This window comes from Haliotis cracherodii, unplaced genomic scaffold (assembly GCF_022045235.1).
Source record: "Haliotis cracherodii isolate W230 unplaced genomic scaffold, xgHalCrac1.p SCAF_18, whole genome shotgun sequence".
NCBI classification, from domain to species: domain Eukaryota; kingdom Metazoa; phylum Mollusca; class Gastropoda; order Lepetellida; family Haliotidae; genus Haliotis; species Haliotis cracherodii.
Window position 1 is genome coordinate 27,502,489 of NW_027266273.1, and position 18,872 is coordinate 27,521,360.

Below are 18,872 nucleotides of genomic sequence, written 5' to 3' on the forward strand. Positions count from 1 at the left end.
TCCGGACTAGTACAAGCAGCCACACACACACGCGTGCATGCACGTCGCTATATAAGTGCAATAATCTTGGACGCGACGTGACACCCCATTTCACCTCACCTCACCTCACCTCACCTCACCTCACCTCACCTCACCTCACCTCACCTCACCTCACCTCACCTCACCTACTTCTCAATACAGGGTGTTCCATGTCCGCTGCATCAAACATAAAAACGCCGTATTGAACCGCATGCTCTTTCAAATGTTCACAATAATAAACAATACTAATACTCACGTAGCAGGAATTTCCATTTGTTGGGGGGTCTAATGGTTGTCACCAGTGAAAACCGGATTGGAAAAGGGCGATCAGATGTGTACTCCATCAGCATATTCTCTCCTAGTGTGGTTCCTTCCCCGAATCGCACTGAGCTGGTTCCATCCCAAGACAGCCAGAACGGTTTGTAAGTGCTACAGTCCAATATGGTCTTCTTTATTGACTTCTTGGGTTTACATCCGAAGCAGGAATCTAGTAAATCGACCTTTGTATTTCTGTTCCTGCCTAAGTATATCATAAAGTACCTTCCTGTAGTTTTGGTTATTCCAACAATGTCGGATAAAGCGAGGATAGCGCCTCCACAACTCATTAACTTGAAGACGAAGGAGTTCTTGCTGAGTGGCGAAACACCAACTTCGGAGGTTAAACGAAAAGTGCCTTTGGTCATGGTTACAATCTCACGCTCCACAACTGAAATAATATCCATATCACACAGCATTATTATATGTTGTCAATATCTCGCACTTGTTTGTCTAAAATAAAAATGCGAAATACAGTAAACTACTCTATAACAAACACGCTTATAAAGAACTGACGGGCGTAACGAACGTATTGTTTGGTCCCGATCATGTATTATATACATGCTGTACATATGCTTGTAACGAACTACGGTTACAACAAACTAAAATAAGGGGTGCCTTTGAGTTGTTATAACTGTACTTTACTGTATTACAGTATGTTTTATCATTATTGTCAGAGTCATGTTTAATTTGCTGATATTTGCGAGGAATATCTATCGATTCCAGGATGTGTCCAGCTGTGTATGGAAGTAATTAATATGCTAGTAATCATTTTCCTATTCAATGTAATAACTATTGATATTGATCAATTATTCACAGCAGAAAGGTACCCCATGATGTTCTTACGATATATTTCCCTCCCAGGCGAGATACATTGTATTTTATTAAGATCACGTGAAGCAATCTGATCTAATGATTCTGACATGGAGGTATGATAATTGCTTATAATATATTCAAAGAAAGTATTGATACAAGTGAAATCGATACCATGTGGGCCTGCTTGATTGCAGCTGAGGAAACACGTTGAATTGTGTCAACATATTGCATTCACTTTGTACAACACTATCTCAAACGAGACACAGCGCCTCTGTGGTCAAGTGCATACATCATCTGTACGGAGAGCGGAAAGTCCGGGGTTCGATCCCCCGGCTGCGTCCCAAAGAGGTAAATAGATGGTACTAGTTGTAACCCTGCTTGACGCTCGGCATTAAGGGGCTAAAGCAAAAACTGGTCGGCTGGGAGTCAGTATTCTATTTCTGAGTGGGATGTCCATGATATACTACAGCATAGTATCTTAGTGGATAGCACAGGTAAACCGGCTTTAGTCCGGACTAGTGCCTACATCCACACACACACACACACACGTACACACACACACGTACACACATACACACACACACGTACACACATATACACACACACGTACACACACACACATACACACACACATCCACAAACACACACACGTACACACATACACACACGTAGACACATACACACACGTACACACACACACACGTACACACACACACACACACGTACACACACACACACACACACACACGTACACACACACATCCATACACACACACACATTCACACGTACACACATACACACACACACACATACTCACACATCCACAAACACACACACGTACACACACACGTACACACATACACACACGTAGACACATACACACACGTACACATCCACACACACACGTACACACACTCACACATTCACACACGTACACACACACATTCACACACATACACACACACGTACACACACATACACATAAGTACACACACACGTACACACACACATTCACACACGTACACACACACACACGTACACACACACGTACACGTACATGCACGTCCTTATATTAGGGCAATAATCTTGAAAGCGACTTTAAACCACATTTCACCTCACCCCACGACACACTTGAAAATGAAAGCATATTGTGCAAGAAACATCTATGGACATTGGAGAACGAAGTAAGCATCCCCATGGGCATCGACTTGTATTCGCCTTCTTGCTGATCTGTTTCTTTATGCCAGAAACAGAATTTCTGCTCCAAATAGGTATTTGGCCAAGAAGTTTAACTTAAGCCTTAGGTATATCTGTGGTCTAATATCATAGAATAACCATCAAATAACCAATTCCCTTTCACTGATTTATCCAGTGAAGAGAAATGTGTGCTTAAAGAGTGACAATAACATATCCACAAGACTGTATGACAAGACTGTATGACAAGAGGGATGACATCAACTTTCCCAATGTCGACGCTCACTTTATGAGGTTCAATCGAGCATGCCCTTTTTAACAAGATTTCAAAGAGCGTCATGCGAATGTTGCTCAAACGTGGTTTGATCAGGGTACAACATTTAAAGCCTCAGTAAATATTACAAAAGGTTTTATGGTAGACGCGTGGGGGATATTTCTAAATTTGATGCATTAGTGACAAAATGACAAAATGTCTTATACGTATTTTGACATGTACCATATGTTCCCTTGGGATTTAGTCAGGTGAACCTTTGACTTGACTTGACGCTCACCTTTTTGCTAGCACCTGTATCGTCACTATTTGATAGTGATTCATAAGTATAAAAAGGCAACGCCAGAGAATATCCATTCCCCGAAACATACTCCGTTGTACGTTACAGGCAAAATAGCGATGAACAATACGTGATGGATCACTGAATATGAGTGATGACACAAGGTGTTCGCATAAATACATGCTTTTGACATAGTCGGAATCCTACAATGAGCTCTCCTTTCAGAGGGGCTTTCTTATGATAATGAAATGGGTTTTGTCGTTGTTATAACTTGTATCATCACTAGCTAACCACACACAGTTCCTTGGTAGTATTCTCTTCATTTATTCCTCATTGCTTTATTCCTTTTTACTTTATTCGTTAATGCTTTATTCCTTATAGCTTTATTCCTCATTGCTTTATTCTTTAATGCTTTGTTCCTCATTGCTTTATTTCTTAATGCTTTATTCCTTATTGCTTTATTCCTCATTGCTTTATTCATTAATGCTTTATTCCTTATTGCTTTATTCATTAATGCTTTGTTCCTTATTGCTTTATTCCTTATTGCTTTATTCCTTAATGCTTTATTTCCTAATGCTTTATTCCTTATTGCTTTATTCCTTATTGCTTTATTCCTTATTGCTTTATTCCTTAATGCTTTATCCCTTATTGCCTTATTCCTTAATGCTTTATTCCTTATTGCTTTAATCCTTAATGCTTTATTCCTTAATGCTTTATTCCTTATTGCTTTAATCCTTATTGCTTTATTCCTTATTGCTTTATTCCTTATTGCTTTATTCCTAAATGCTTTATTCCTTAATGCTTTATTCCTTATTTCTTTATTCCTTATTATCACAGGTTATCAACGACCCCATACATCTTTGGCTAATTTTGGTCGTGTGGGGAGGTGGGGGTGATCTTATTTCAAAATAATTTGACTAGAAGTAAAACAAGTACAAGATAAATGTCCTTTCGTACTTCTTCCTTGTCTATTTCAAACCTATAAACCATCTATATGTATATTACCCATACGTCATCGTGTTGGACATCACTTGATTGATATAGGTGCTAGGATCTACAGTGGAACCTCGCCTCACTTGAACTTATGTTTCTTTTTAAGAACTTCAACTCCCAGTATCCTACCTTTGCCGGATAGAGGGTAGCAAGCACCATGCTTATAGAGATTAATGTGTGTTATGCTGAGTGTCAGAGTTATTGTATTTCCCGAGCGAGAGCGAGGCTAATACATGAACTCTTACACGAGCTTTGTAAAATAAATATGACCTACATGCGTGTGTAATAATGTCTTTATTACTCATTGTTTCTTAATCAATGGCACTGATCACGTCCACCGTCTGCGAAATCAAAGTTAACTAGTCGCTTCTTGTGTGACGTCCTTCCGACTTTACGTCACTGTAAGAATCGAATGACGTCAACAATGCCGTCCTGAAGACGTAAACAATACACTGGTGCGGGTGAAGTGATATTTGCGCTGGAGCACGGACGACTTTTTATGAAGTCAGTTATTTCGAACCCTAAGGGTAATAAAAGCTGCTACTTACAACTGGCCAGGGTGACGCTGATGACGCCCATCAGAACCACTAGACAGACAGTCTTCATGACCCCTAGGCCGCTCCTGGTGGACATCCTGAAGTATAAACATGGCATTTACAGATCGAGTCACACTTTACACACACTTTACACACACTGCACAGACACTGTACACACACACAAGATAATTCAAAACGTCAACAAGAATAATCAGCCTCGATTATCTGTCGACATAGATTCACCAACAGATACAAGTTGTATGACTGAATCACTATTAGCGATGCCACCAGGAGTCGGGTGAAAGGGTTGAGCATGCCCTGCTCTACCAATGGGGATGTTTCATGATAAGTTCAAATTTACAGTGTTAAAGATGCCGTGATACATTTGTGTTCATGAGATTGAAATGTTCAATGCTTTAACGTTTGTTATTGGCTTCTCTACTTATAAGCCCATTTTTCTAAGTCTAATGTTTATAGTTCGAGATTTGGCGTTGCTCCTCGCATCAAATATGTATATAGTATCGAGTGAGCCAATGTGAACAGTTAACGAAGGACGCTGAGATTATGTTACAAATCGATTCAGCCAAGGCACCGTCAGTTTGTGATATCCTATATCAACGCTGTTGACAGTCATGTCCAGTGTCATGCGGGATACTGAACGTCAAACACGACATCATCTTTCACATTTTACCCGTAATCAATCATTAATTCATCCTTTTTATGGCCCAGTTATTAGAGAAAACGAATGTCTTTTACATACATAATAAATGAGTGTCAATATCAAAATACAACATGGCGCCTGCGAACTGTCAGTGGCGTTTGGTGCTGAGATGCCAGAAGTCCTGGGTTTGTAGAACCAGCGTCATGATTAACTGAGATGTCAAGAAAAGTAAGTGTTGAGATGGGTCAATTAAATAGTGGTACATGATTTTATCGAGTCCATTCATTATGATTATTAAACGAGTATATTGATGCTGCTGCGCACCCGCAGCTTATATAACCCCGTACCTTCCCACATTCGTCACCACTCGCCCCTTTCCGTAACCTGCAAGAAGTCTCGGCTCCCTATCGATGACTGTTATGTGAGAAAATACGACAAACCAATCAGAATGCGCGAATGACTTCAAGTACTTCGGTCAAAGAATCCCTCTCGAATATTTTTAATTTTACATATGTCTTGCCATTCATACTGAGGAATACCTTTAGTTCCGATGTTTCTTAGACGGCATCTGGAATATAAATTGAATGGGGGGAATATACGTGAATCATTACGCATCGAGTTGACAGTTCTTTTAACTATGCCCGTTTTCGCTAAGACGGAACCACAAAAATGGCCATGAGAGATGCACGATTCGCTATTCGGCTTGTCCCGGAATAACAAGAGTTGGTCACGACTGACCTTCCTATAGCCAACATTATCTTGAAGACAGTTATACTCACTCGCTCGACCGTAACTTGATTGTCTGGTTTGTTTACAGGCCGCTGTCGTATGGTCATAGTACTGCTGTGCGGTGGCAGGAAACAAACACATACTTTTTATGCTATTTGTGTGAGTGGGGTTTGCTACCTTTCCGCGAACAGCTGGTGTCATTACACCGTAAACCAGACAACCGTAAAGACGCATGTGCCCAGTGAGCGTCTGTGAGAGGGATCTTCTGTTTCAGCCCATGCTGACAGGGATATAACGGAAATAGTGTTCAAAGCGGGGCTCACCCCACCTCACTCACTCACTTGAGCCCTCACCTGACATGACTGGACATGATATAATATTCTAAACGCAAATCCATGGTTTACTTTTCAGAAAGAAATGAGTGTATGTATATAGGTATGAACAACAAACCGCTTCACAAAATCAGAAGAAAAACCTGCTGAAAACAGAATTCATTGGCGAATCTGACCATAAAGTTGTAGGGTAAGTAGGGTGTTGCGTGGGTTTAAGCAATATTGTCATGAGCTATCAGCTATACAACGTTGGTGACACCGGAAATGGATCGTATGGGAATCAAACCCGGGTCTTCGGTGGGAGTAACCAACGTTGTAACCCCTAGGCCAACGCCAACCACAATAACAATGTCCATGCGATTTATTTGACAATGTTTGTTTGTTGTTTAACGCCGCACTCAGAAATAGTCCAGCTATATGACGGCGGTCTACAAATAATCGAGTCTAGACCAGAAAATCCATTGATTGGCATCATGAGCATCGATCTATGTAATTGGGATACGATGACATGCATAAACCAAGTCAATGAGCCTGACATATCGATCACGCTAGTCGCCTCTTTCGACTAGCGTTGGTTGCTGAAGACCAATTCTAACCTTCTTCGCGTGTATCGCTGAACGATAATAACCGATAATACATCATGTTTAAATGCATTGTTGTCTATAGAGATAATGTGGACAAAAGTGATATTTGTGTTTGCACATCAAACAATACTTAGAACAAAAGATGGCCTTTCGGCGGACGCACATTAGTGTTTGATTAAATGATGAACGCTATGAACAACGTATCTGTCCATATTGACACAATGAGAGACGTTACAAAAGTTAAACACAGCTTCGTTTCAAGCACCGGTTGTGTTATGATTCCTATTGAACATGTAATTAACTCTGCAATATTACAAAGCCTTTGAAAGGTAACTTAAAACGAGAGAATGTAATTCACTTTGAAGATAAAAGTGGTTACTGGTGTTCTATTGGCCTGAGCTAGTTTCAGTGCACTTTACATGTACCGTTTACGTCGTGATGAAAGACAGCAGTGTGAAATGCAAAGCGTGTTAGAGGTGTGACGTATTTCTCACACCAATACGTATTGAGACGGCACCAAGCTGCCTTGAGGTTATTGTGTGCACAGCTTCGCGACTGATGAATCTGTAATGCTACAGGGTCCATATCACGATGTTATTTATCAAGAAGCTGTAATGACATTTATATATGTGCTACTGTTTGTGAAACCATGATATCCATATAGCCTAAGTTCGTAGTCACAATATAGCCAGCTGTATCAGGTCGACTTATATCGATTTTAGTCCAGGCAAACCGATTGCTAAAGGCGCCTCACGTGGTCTTTATAAAATCAGGTTGAATTTGTTAATACGGTCTTGTACTTGTCCAATGAATCTGAGGTAGATTCATGTCTTTTGTGCACTTATCATGCGAGTAAGTGTGTGAGTGAGTTTAACGCCGCCGTGGACAGTAGCTCAGGGTCAGCTTGGTGTGTAGATTGACTTTACATGGCATTTTGCCAATTAAAGTTTGTGCACATAGATATTAACTTTACAAATACAGCAGCTGAAGATACATAATGTACTTGCATACCTGATGACTGTTATGAAGCACTAAATAACCAATAACATTACTTGAGCTTACTACAGCTGTGCAGAAGGAACAAAATCAAGAGATGAGATTGTTTTGTGGGAGTATGTAGAAATTTATTTAGGTATAATAGGACCAGACACAATTAGAATATTTAAGAGTATACCAGACTCAGGATGCTTCCAAGCTTGTTGGTCAGTCGGTTCATTTAAACCCTTGCACAGGAAAGAATCTGCAAATGATAGCAATATCTACAGAGGAATTTCCTTTTAAGTAGTTTTGGAGGATTGTTTACGAAGATGCTAAATGGAAGGCTTTGTGAGATAGCTTACAAGTCTACCTGATTTCGGATGCGCAATTGGTGCAGGGATGTGGAACTGGAGATGCTCTATCTATTTTGAATAGATTATTAGAACGTGTGTTTAAGGATAAGGAAAAATGTTATTGTGCTTTTATTGACTACCGGGCACATAAACTTGGTATGGGGGAGTTTATTCACAGTTGTCTTACAATTTTAAAGTAATGAAAGCTCGCGTCTTAAAAAATATGATAATGAATACAGTGAAAATATTTGCTGAAGCACAGGGTGAGGGTTTCTCTCCAATATTATTTATAAAGGGTATATAGGGTTTAACGCCGCTTTTAACAATATTCCAGTTATATCGCGGCGCGGAGGACTAGAAGTAAAGTTACAAGAACGTGTAACATCAGGAGAAGCTATAAATGCTCTCATGTTGAAATTATTGATTTTATTCGATTATATATATATATATATGAGGAAAGCAGGAAGTATATTACAAGCACAATTGGATAGTTATTTAGAATACCTCGGGGCTACAGATAATAATGAAAAGACCAGACTAATGACACATCAATTGAATTGACCAGAGAAATTTGTTTTTCATTGCAGAGCAATACCATTAGAATGTGTGAGTGCATTTTGCTACTTGGGTTTATTGCTTACGCTGATTTGTAACCTTTATCCTACAGCTGTAACCGTGACGTTAGTAGCAGGGAGAAGGCTTAAGGCAAATAATGTACTACATAAGGGAATTAGAAATATTAAAGCAGCTTCAGATTTTTGTGCTACATGTGTTGTCCAAGTATTACATTACGCTTGTGACATATGGGGATTAGAGGAGATTTTGTAAACTATGAAGCGTTAGGTAGTTTCCCACTTCAAATCAGCGTCAGTTACAAATTATATAAAGTTGTTAGAACTGAAAATTGTTTTAAAAAATTATGAAATTGAAAAATTGAAAAATTGAAAAAATGTATTCTACATAAGATGAATCATGTATGTGGTACAGTAAGTTAAAATATATTTTAGCACTAAATGATGTGTAGTTTCCCCGCATGTCACCACTCGGGTGTGAATTAATTCCCTTTACGTCGTCATCAAATGTGTAAATAACGTTTCCAGGATCTGTATATTACATTACGGTACCATAAACTTTGAGATTCAAATCAAACATGTGACGTACACATACGTATTACATTGTCGTTTTTCCCAACAAAAACAATATGCGTTATTCTTTTTTTTATAGGACATATACTGGGGGTCCAAACCACATATACTTTGGCTCCAAATCACATATACTTGGCTCAAACCCACATATACCGGGGCTCCACACAACATATACTGGTACGCCACATTACATATACTGGGGATCCACACAACATATACCGGGCTCCTGACTACATATACTGGGGCTCCACACCACATATACCGGGGATCCACAATACATATACTGGGGATCCACACTACATAGACTGGGGCTTCATGGCACGTATACTGGGGCTCCACATCACATATACTTTGGCTCCACATCACATATACTGGGGTGCCACACAACATATCATGGGGCTCCACATCACATATACTGGGGCTTCATGCCACGTATACTTGGGCTTCACACCACATATACTGGGGTGCCAAACCACATATCCTGGGGCTCCACACCACATATACTGGGGCTTCACATCACATATACTGGGGCTTCATGCCACGTATACTGGAGCTCCACATCACATATACTGGGGTGCCACATCACATATACTGGGGTGCCACACAACATATACTGGGGCTCCACGCCACATATACTGGGGTGCCACATCACATATATTTGGGCTCCACACCACATATACTTGGGCACTACTCTACATATACTGGGGCTCCACACCACATATACTGGGGCTCCACGCCACATATACTGGGGTGCCACACCACATATACTGGGGCTCCACTTCACATATACTGGGGTGCCACATCACATATACTGGGGTGCCCCACAACATATACTGGGGCTCCACGCCACATATACTGGGGTGCCACATCACATATCCTTGGGCTCCACACCACATATCCTTGAGCTCCACACCATTTATCCTTGGGCTCCACACCACATATACTGGGGCTTCATGCCACGTATACTGGGGCTCCACAACACATATTATATTGGCTCCATATCACATATACTGGGGCTCCACACAACATATACTGGGGCTTCACATCACATATACTGGTTCGCCAGACTACATATACTAGGGCTCCACACCACATATACTTGGGTGCCACACAATATATACTGGGGCTTCACATCACACATACTTGGGCACCACTCTACATATACTGGGGCTCCACACCACATATACTTGGGCTTCACACCACATATACTGGGGCTCCACTTCACATATACTGGGGCTCCACGCCACATATACTGGGGCTCCACGCCACACATACGGCAGTGTGGAGCATGCAATAATTGCGACTTCATCAATCACTTGTGAAATGACGAATACTTACAACTCCGATGCGACATTTACACACAGAACCTGTAACCCTTCCTTCACACCCGCCCACCACACCCTTATTCACACCCTTCTATCACATCCTTCTTGGCACCATGTGACCAACTTGGCGCAATGACTAATACTAACAACTGTAGAGCGACGTTGATATAGATAACCTTTAACGTGATGCCTAAATTGCAAACACAAAATTACACAATAATTCTGAAATCATTTTGCTTCCATCGTGATGTTAAAGAATGTCACTATTTCTGATCACCTTCATGTTTGTATATATAGTATTGTTGTGGACTCACCTGTTTGAATGCTGGCACACACCATCGGATATTTCTCCAGGAACACGCCCTAGCGTCGTCTGAGGTATTTGCAAAGTTTACAGAAACGTAACTGATACGGGGACGTCATCAATATTTGATATGTTGAAGATCGATACACGCACAAGGACACATTTCCAGAAAGGTCATACTGCTTTTTTCTACAGTTAGACGTTCGACCATACCTACAGTTGGTGTTTGTTTTATTTGACAACCTTAATAGTGTGGTCCTCACCAGCATATCTGTACCATGATGTCACGGTATTCAGCTTGTCTCGGGCTATGACTCTTCTCAGGGCTTAAAGTTGGCGGGACGTACTGTAATTCTTATTTGTATTTCCATAGATGAAATGGGAATAGGTCGGGGAAGGGGACTGGCCCACTATTCGCTGTGTAGAGTTGCATCCCCATGCCGTGCAGTAATCCTATGATCATAGATTCGATGCCAAACTTCTGACCTGATTATGAAGCCTTGTCTGTCAGTTTCACAAGGTGCACAGTCCAAACAGTGCACTATTAAGGTAAAAAACAAATATGATACCCTTGTGAAATACATCACTATCGAAAAACCATTTCTTCTGGGGTTTTTTTGTCATTTGTAGCCAGCATCAAACATGGGTGTATATTTAATTTTGTAACTGAAATATTGTACTCGCATTAGCATAAATGATGCATGAAGTCCTTATCCATACTTATACATCTTTATCCATGTATATTGCTCGGGGTCACTGAGATGTCATCTTTGAGGACGTCTTTCTATTAACCAGTACATCTATGTAGGTTTCTTGTCTTTTACATTTCGCAATTTTGATGTGATTATTTCATCTAATGCTTTATAAAAAAATTATGCCACTGGGAACCAATTGTGTAGAATGTGCGACAGAAATAATATTGAAGAAGAATACCATGTCCTTCTTATCTGTACACATTATCGATATCTAAGGAATCATTATATTCCATCTAAATATACGCCCTGTCCATAAATTAATACATTTTGTGTACTTGTGTCAACAGAAAATGACCAGCTTCTACTGACTTTTTATACACGTTTATACACGGCGTTTATACACCATGCCCATGTACTGTCAACCCGTAAACTTACATGTATCACGCGCCTTTAAAATCACTGTAGTTGAACTACGGGTCGTTGGCCTATAGTTTAGGAATAAACAGACTGGTTGGTTTTTTTACAATTATAGTTTTGTTGTTGATAACAACAAACCAGGTGTTGACAACAACAAACAAGTTATCAAAAATTTTGCTGTTGATCATGTTGATCTAGGTTGGAAGATGGATATTAATTCCAACATGGATGTCAATTATGTTAAACCAGTCATATCAAGCAAAATTATTGAGGAATCAGATGATTTGAAAAGAATAAATATCAGCTCACAGTAAAGATTTCATTAAGTAGAAATAACATCTGCGATACTTCCTGTAGATTCTTATACAAATAGGCCTTCGGAGTATCCCCAACATGATGAAGTTAACGTTGAAGGTATAAATGCACCTACACCATGGCCAATCTCACAAATTAATGAGGTAGAAAAGCAAAATAATTTAGCTATAAAATTAATGTTTCCGGACATTCTAAAGGAACAGTTGTGCACAAGATAAGCTCTGCCCCAGAACATTATGGTTACTATAACTATACCTGCATAAAGGGTTTAGGCAGACAAATATATGACCAAACTATATGTACACATCCGGAAATGAAATATTACAGTGAAAGATAGATACTGCACACATGATCACATAAATAAAACTGCATAGGTGTTGGACAGACTGCTATAATAGGATAAACATATACAGTAAAATACGTTTATAACGAACACGCTTATAACGAACTGACTGATATTACGAACTTATTTCTTCGTCGTGGTCATTTGCTGTTTATATTCTGTATATATGCTTATAACGAACTACGGTTATAGCGAATTGAAATTAGTGGCCCCTTTGAGTTCGTCATAGCCGTAGTTTTCTGTATTAAAATTTGATCACTGGTGTTATCAAATTCTAGTACTACACTTAACTTACTCTGACTGTGATGCTCTCATAACACAGCTCAAATACTGAACACAGTTCACAAACTGAATACAGTTGCACATATGAACTCATGAACATAAGTTTGCGGAGTTTAATATACAGTTGTAAGGTATGATGGAAAAACAAATGCTCCTGTGATTTACAGAGGTCCCGATGCAGCTGAAGAGTTCCTAGAATCTCTACAAAATGAAGAGAGAATAATTAGGGAAAATTCATCGTATACGAAATCTGTGTGTATGGCAAATGATGATTGGAGAGCTTGATAGGAGTTTGTAATAAATCTCTGAATGGGGATACTGTTAGAGAGCAATGTCACATTACAGCTAAATATATAGAAGCTGCACATAATGAGGGGAACATAAAACTAAAAATAAATCCCCAAATAATACCAATCCTCGTATTTCATAATCTTAGAAGATTTGATTATCATTACACCATGCAAACTATCTCAAAGACTGATGGTGGATTAACACGTATTTCTTATAATAGTCTTAGATTCATAGATAGAGTACAGCTTGTTATCTTCTCTGTATAGCGTAGCTAATGCAAACAATCCTGATTACTTTGCTATAACAAATCAATATACTGATAAGATAACTCAACATTTGTTGCTATAACGGTATATATCGCGGATTACGGGTATGGTCTTAATGTGTGGAATAAATGACGTTGTAAGAATTTAGGTGATTACGATCTATGTACTATTACTCTATATTAGATATTCAGAAAAATAAACGTTAAAGCCAGCATGGCTTGGATCCAGCATGGTGCTATTCCAGTCCCGGACTCTAGAGGGATGCATTGTTGAATGGTGGAGAACTAAATTCTAATTCATATAATCAGAATACCTTTCCATTATCCAGTCATGGGGTTATCTAGGGTGCTTGACTGGCTGCTCTAAGTTATTCAATGCTGTAATAAATAGGTATATCTACGGTTTCTGCTGTTCAGATTTCTCTTTACCGGAAATTCAGCTGTGCGCTTAGTTCACTGCACCCGTTGTCTTGGTTACCGGGGATACCACCCATACGGCTACAGCTCATTTGTCGAAGATTCACATTAGCCATTATATCTGCTAATGCCACATCCAATGCCTGGTGGAACGTATAGTCCCTCGATAACAACTTCCTCTGTGTGCGTGCGTGCGTGCGTGTGTTCAGACATGATCCCTTTCCAACGAGTTCTCCCCTAACAAACTGACAAGAGCCGGCCATTTTCATCAGATGAGCAGCATGGCAGGAATTGATTGATTACAAGTTCTTTTGGTGCAATGTGTCATTTTAATATAGCATAACATTTTAATATAGCATAACTGTACATATCCCTTGACGGTAGGCCTTTCAGGAAAACACAAATGTCGCACGTGAAGTTGCAAACATGTGACGCACCTCGCACGTGAAGAGATACTCCACAGAGTTACCTCCCCTACATCACGACGTGCCTGCACGGCAACTGTACCACCTACTACAAACATTACTTTGTTCCAAGGTGGTTTTCTTTCCAAATATTCAGGCTCATAGTTTTAAATAAACAAATCTGGTTTTCCAGCTTAAAAAATATCTAATTTCGAAATACAATCCCAGCACCACGTTATGGTTTTGTCGCTTTTATACATCAATTGTGCGGTACTTGATTAATAAATAAACCTTCAAAAGAGACAGAAATTACTCAATTGTTGCCAGATCTTATACTATAATCTTCAAAATCGGGTTCCAATATTACCGGGACCAGTATGGGCAACACGTGTGTATGGGTAATCTCATCAGTCTGGGGACGGTCGGGTAGCCTTGTGATTTAAGCATTCTCTCGTCACCCCGAAGACCCGGGCTCCATTCCCCACATGGGTACATTGTGTGAAGCTCATTTCTGGTGTCCCCCGTCGTGATATTGCTGGAATATTGCTCGCTCACTCACTCACCACTCACTCACTCACTCACTCAAGGAAATATTTCACTCATGGAAAAAGGCGAAAGAATAATTGCCCGGAACTCGCCATTTCCCAAGTAACGGACCTTCGCTGTTGTGTCCAATGTAGGATCAGTGTCATATGTGCGCAGTATGTACTAAATGGCGGCAACCATCGTACGCCGAAAATGCCAGAAGTCAACAGACGGCATACCGTACATGAAGGGCGCAGTATACACAGACCAAGGTGACCGAACACCTGACAATCTCAGCAGAGCTACCCTGCAAATACCAAATCGGGAATCGCTCATCTGCAGAAGGCGTTATCTGCTTGGTCGTCTGACCGTAGCTGTATCGGTAGAGAACATGATTTATGACAAGTCATCTGTTTGGAATTTTCTCATTTTATTACAGACGAATACAACATACAATATAAGTTGCAGAATTCAATTCCAAATATATTTCTTTTGTTATTATAACTAGTATTATTACCATTAATGTAATGGTCTAAGGAAACCTGTTCTGGTATATCATTTCCAAACATTGTATCATATACTGAGTATCAAGGATGTGATGGTCTCTAAAGAGTGAGTGAGTGAGTATGGTTTTACGCCATTTTTAGCAATATTCCAGCAATATCACGGCGGGGGACACCAGAAATGGGCTTCACACATTGTGCCCACGTCGGGAATCGAACCTGGGTCTTTGGCGTGACGAGCGAACGCTTTAACCACTAGGCTACCCGACCGCCCCGGTCTATAAAGAAATATTTGAATTCAGCCAATCCAGATGCAGCCAAAATAGATACAGACAAGCGGAAGTTCTTGCCGCATTTCAAAACCAACACAATCTGAGGATAATCTGAAAATGCATATTTTCGTCGTTACGTAGACAGAGACACAAACGCTAACAACTGACAATACAACACGTATCACAGGACGCTGGTGGGAGTAAATACTATATTCGAATGACGAGGTCTTACACAGAGAAAATAGTTGATATATACATTCTATTGCATATTTACATGTAGGTATAGAAAACTCCGTGTTCTCGCTAGCCATTCCTTTACAGGTGACTGTTCGATTACATTTACACAAGAAACTATCAGTTCATTTTTCGGCACATGATCCCAAAGTTCTATTTTAATATGGCGCACTTTTGCACTTGTCTTTTCACGAATTTGGCGACACAAAATAAAAGAATAACAAATTGTAAGTACCAAATGCCGACTTCTTTGGGAGGCATTTACAAGTCCTTTATAAGTAAGGATAAGATATATGGATAAACTACTGCTCCTAATTCTCATAAAGAATTGTTCATCCATATATCTTAACCTTACTTAACATATATGCTTATTCTGCAAATGGCTAGTTTGTGAATAGGGCTATGACTTGGTTACTATTTGAAGCAACGTACATTAATTTTAAAAGACTGCGGTTTTTTGTAGATATTGTGAAAATTCTTGAAAATCTTAACACTCGAAACAAGCCAATAACCCAAGTACATCGGAGGGCCTGATTGCCATATCTGTAGTAGTACATGGTCACGTGATGGCTTGTTTTAACACTTGTTGCTGACAAGAGTAGGGAGGTGCGGGAGTTGGGCGGTGGAGTTGGTGTCGCTGGTGTCGTCGCGGTTGCCGGTGGTGTCCCTGCGGTGGAGGATGGCCTTGACGACGAGGACGATGCAGAGGATGAGCAGAAGCAGAAGAGCCACGGCCAGAGCCACAACTGTGGCGGTCATCTCCCAGGTCAAGTAGCACGCCTTGTCCTCCTTGAACTCGTTGAGAGCTGCAACAAACAGGTACACGTGTTCTACCCCGATTCGATAGTGAGTGAGTGAGTTTTGGTTTAACGCCGCTTTGAACAATATTCCAGTTATATATATAAATGGGCCATGCTGCATATATATGCGGTATATATGTAAGTAACTTACCTCAGAACGAATAGGAAGTCCTTTTAAAGTTTCATTTTTAAGGTTCAAGGGTTGAGTTATGTTTTAACGGCGCTTTTAACAACATTCCAGTTATATCGCGGTGTGTCAGCTTAATGTGGGAGGAAAGCCCGAAGTGATGGTGGTCACTTCGGTGAAACCCACGAGCACGGGTATGGTGCTTACAAACCTAGAAACATAATCGGGGCGAACCCCGATTCGAACCCACAATCATAGGTTTCGGGCATGCGTAGGGGACGCAACTCTGCACAGCGAATTGCGGCGCCTTAGACGACTGGGCCACCCGTGCTCAATGATGTGATAATGCGAGTTTGAATAGACAGATACATTGGTCCAAAATGGAATTAAACACCGTTCTTGTGCGTTACGACTGACTGTCAGTTAAGACATTCTCAAACATAAAACAATCTGTGTTTACCATCCAACTGAAGCCTTTTAAGTTGAAATTTCAAGATACTAAGTTAAAATTTCAATATACTGACTTGAAATTTCAAGACACATACTAAGTTGCAACTTAAGACAATGATCTTGAAATTTCAAGATAATAAGTTGAAATATCAAGTTATTATATAAAAAAATTAACTTAAAATTTTGAAAATATCTTGACATTTCAACTTAGTATGTATCTTAAAATTTCAACTTAGTATCTTGAAATTTCAAGATATTTGTCGTGAGAGGCGACTCTCGGGATCGGGTGGTCAGTTTACTTGGTTGGTGCATGTCATCGTATCCCAATCGCGTGGATTGATTCTCATGATGTCAATTACTGGATTGTCTGGTCCAGACTCGATTATTTACAGACCGCGTCATATAGCTGGAATATTGCTGAGTGCGGCGTTAAACAACAAACAAACAAACGAAATCGTGTATGTATGCGTATCTTGCTGTACGTATATCAGTTTCTCAAACAAGCAATGTGTCTGTACATGTCAGACATCATTGCAAACACACTCTACCCGACTTGATTTCGATATCTGTTTAACACCACTGTCAACCGCTTCCCAGCTACATAACGGCGACCTGTCAAGTCTGGACCAACCACACTGATGGGTGACAGCATGATGATCTCCCCATCCCGGCGAGGTTTGAACACACACAACAAGCCATGTCCAAGAACCTACATTGCTTTACTCAGTTTATCGCAGTGCCTCAGACGACTGGGTCCTCAAAAAGGCATGTTGGACTACTATTAATACGCTAAAATACCGCTATATCAAAATAGATTTGGCTCAGTTGGTCGCAACATAGTGTACGTACTTGCAGCGGCGGTAGCGAGAGCAAGGGGGTCGTTGATGTTGAGTGATCTTTGCAGGACCTTGTCCGGGCTGGTCCCCGCCTCTCTCTTCTTCCTGCGTGAACAGGTCACCTGGCAAAAAAAAGCATCATGACTTGAAGGAAAACACAAGCGACAAAACCCTTTCCATGATCATAAGGGGGCACGGGTGGCCCAGTCGTCTAAGGCGCCGCGATTTGCTGTACAGAGTTGCGTCCCTTGGGCACGCCAGAATCCTATGATCGTGGGTTCGAATCCCGATACGCTCCGTTTCTAGGTTTGTCAGCACCATCTCCGTGCTCGTGGGTTTCACCAAAGAGGTAAACGTCTGAGACTTGTATCACTTCGTGCTTTCCTCAGACATTAAGCTGACACGCGGTAATATAACTGGAACACAGTTAAACCCAACTCACACACTAACCGCCAGCACACACAGTCAGCGATCTAACCCACTCAGCCACCGAGGCTTCCACAAAAAGTCCGACAACTTGTAGTCTAGATCACGTACTTTGAGTACCCCTCTGACAAGTGTAAATTGGCACGGCTCCCATGGCTGAAAGCTGGGAATACACAATGCCATTTAGAAAGTGGTCAAATATAACAAATGTTATATTTGGGATAACACTTTCTTAGTAAAGTACAGATTCTCGTACTTTTTTTGGTTGAGTCCCGTCCGGGATTCGAAGACACACTTTCCTTAGAAAGTGTTATCTGAACTGCAAAAGAAACGTCACCCCAAGTAACATTGCCTGAAAAGTTTTCATTTAAATATCTGGGTAATTTTTGTCAAAGTTTCTAGAATTTAACTTTACCTTGTCCGGAAAACTGAAAT

The 18,872-nt window shown here is 40.5% G+C and overlaps 1 protein-coding gene across 1 annotated transcript in view; it reads right to left on the reverse strand.

Moving 5' to 3' along the window:
- Positions 1-15,231: 15,231 nt before the first annotated feature.
- The window catches only part of LOC139465487 (uncharacterized), an 18,661-nt gene continuing 15,020 nt past the window's right edge, over positions 15,232-18,872 (reverse strand). Inside the window, exons 10-11 of the mRNA XM_071247207.1 lie at positions 18,025-18,133; positions 15,232-16,604 (exon numbers count right to left, since the gene is read on the reverse strand). Coding sequence (XP_071103308.1) covers positions 16,375-16,604; positions 18,025-18,133 — 339 coding nt within the window. The 3' untranslated portion in view covers positions 15,232-16,374. The remainder of the gene's footprint in view (positions 16,605-18,024; positions 18,134-18,872) is intronic.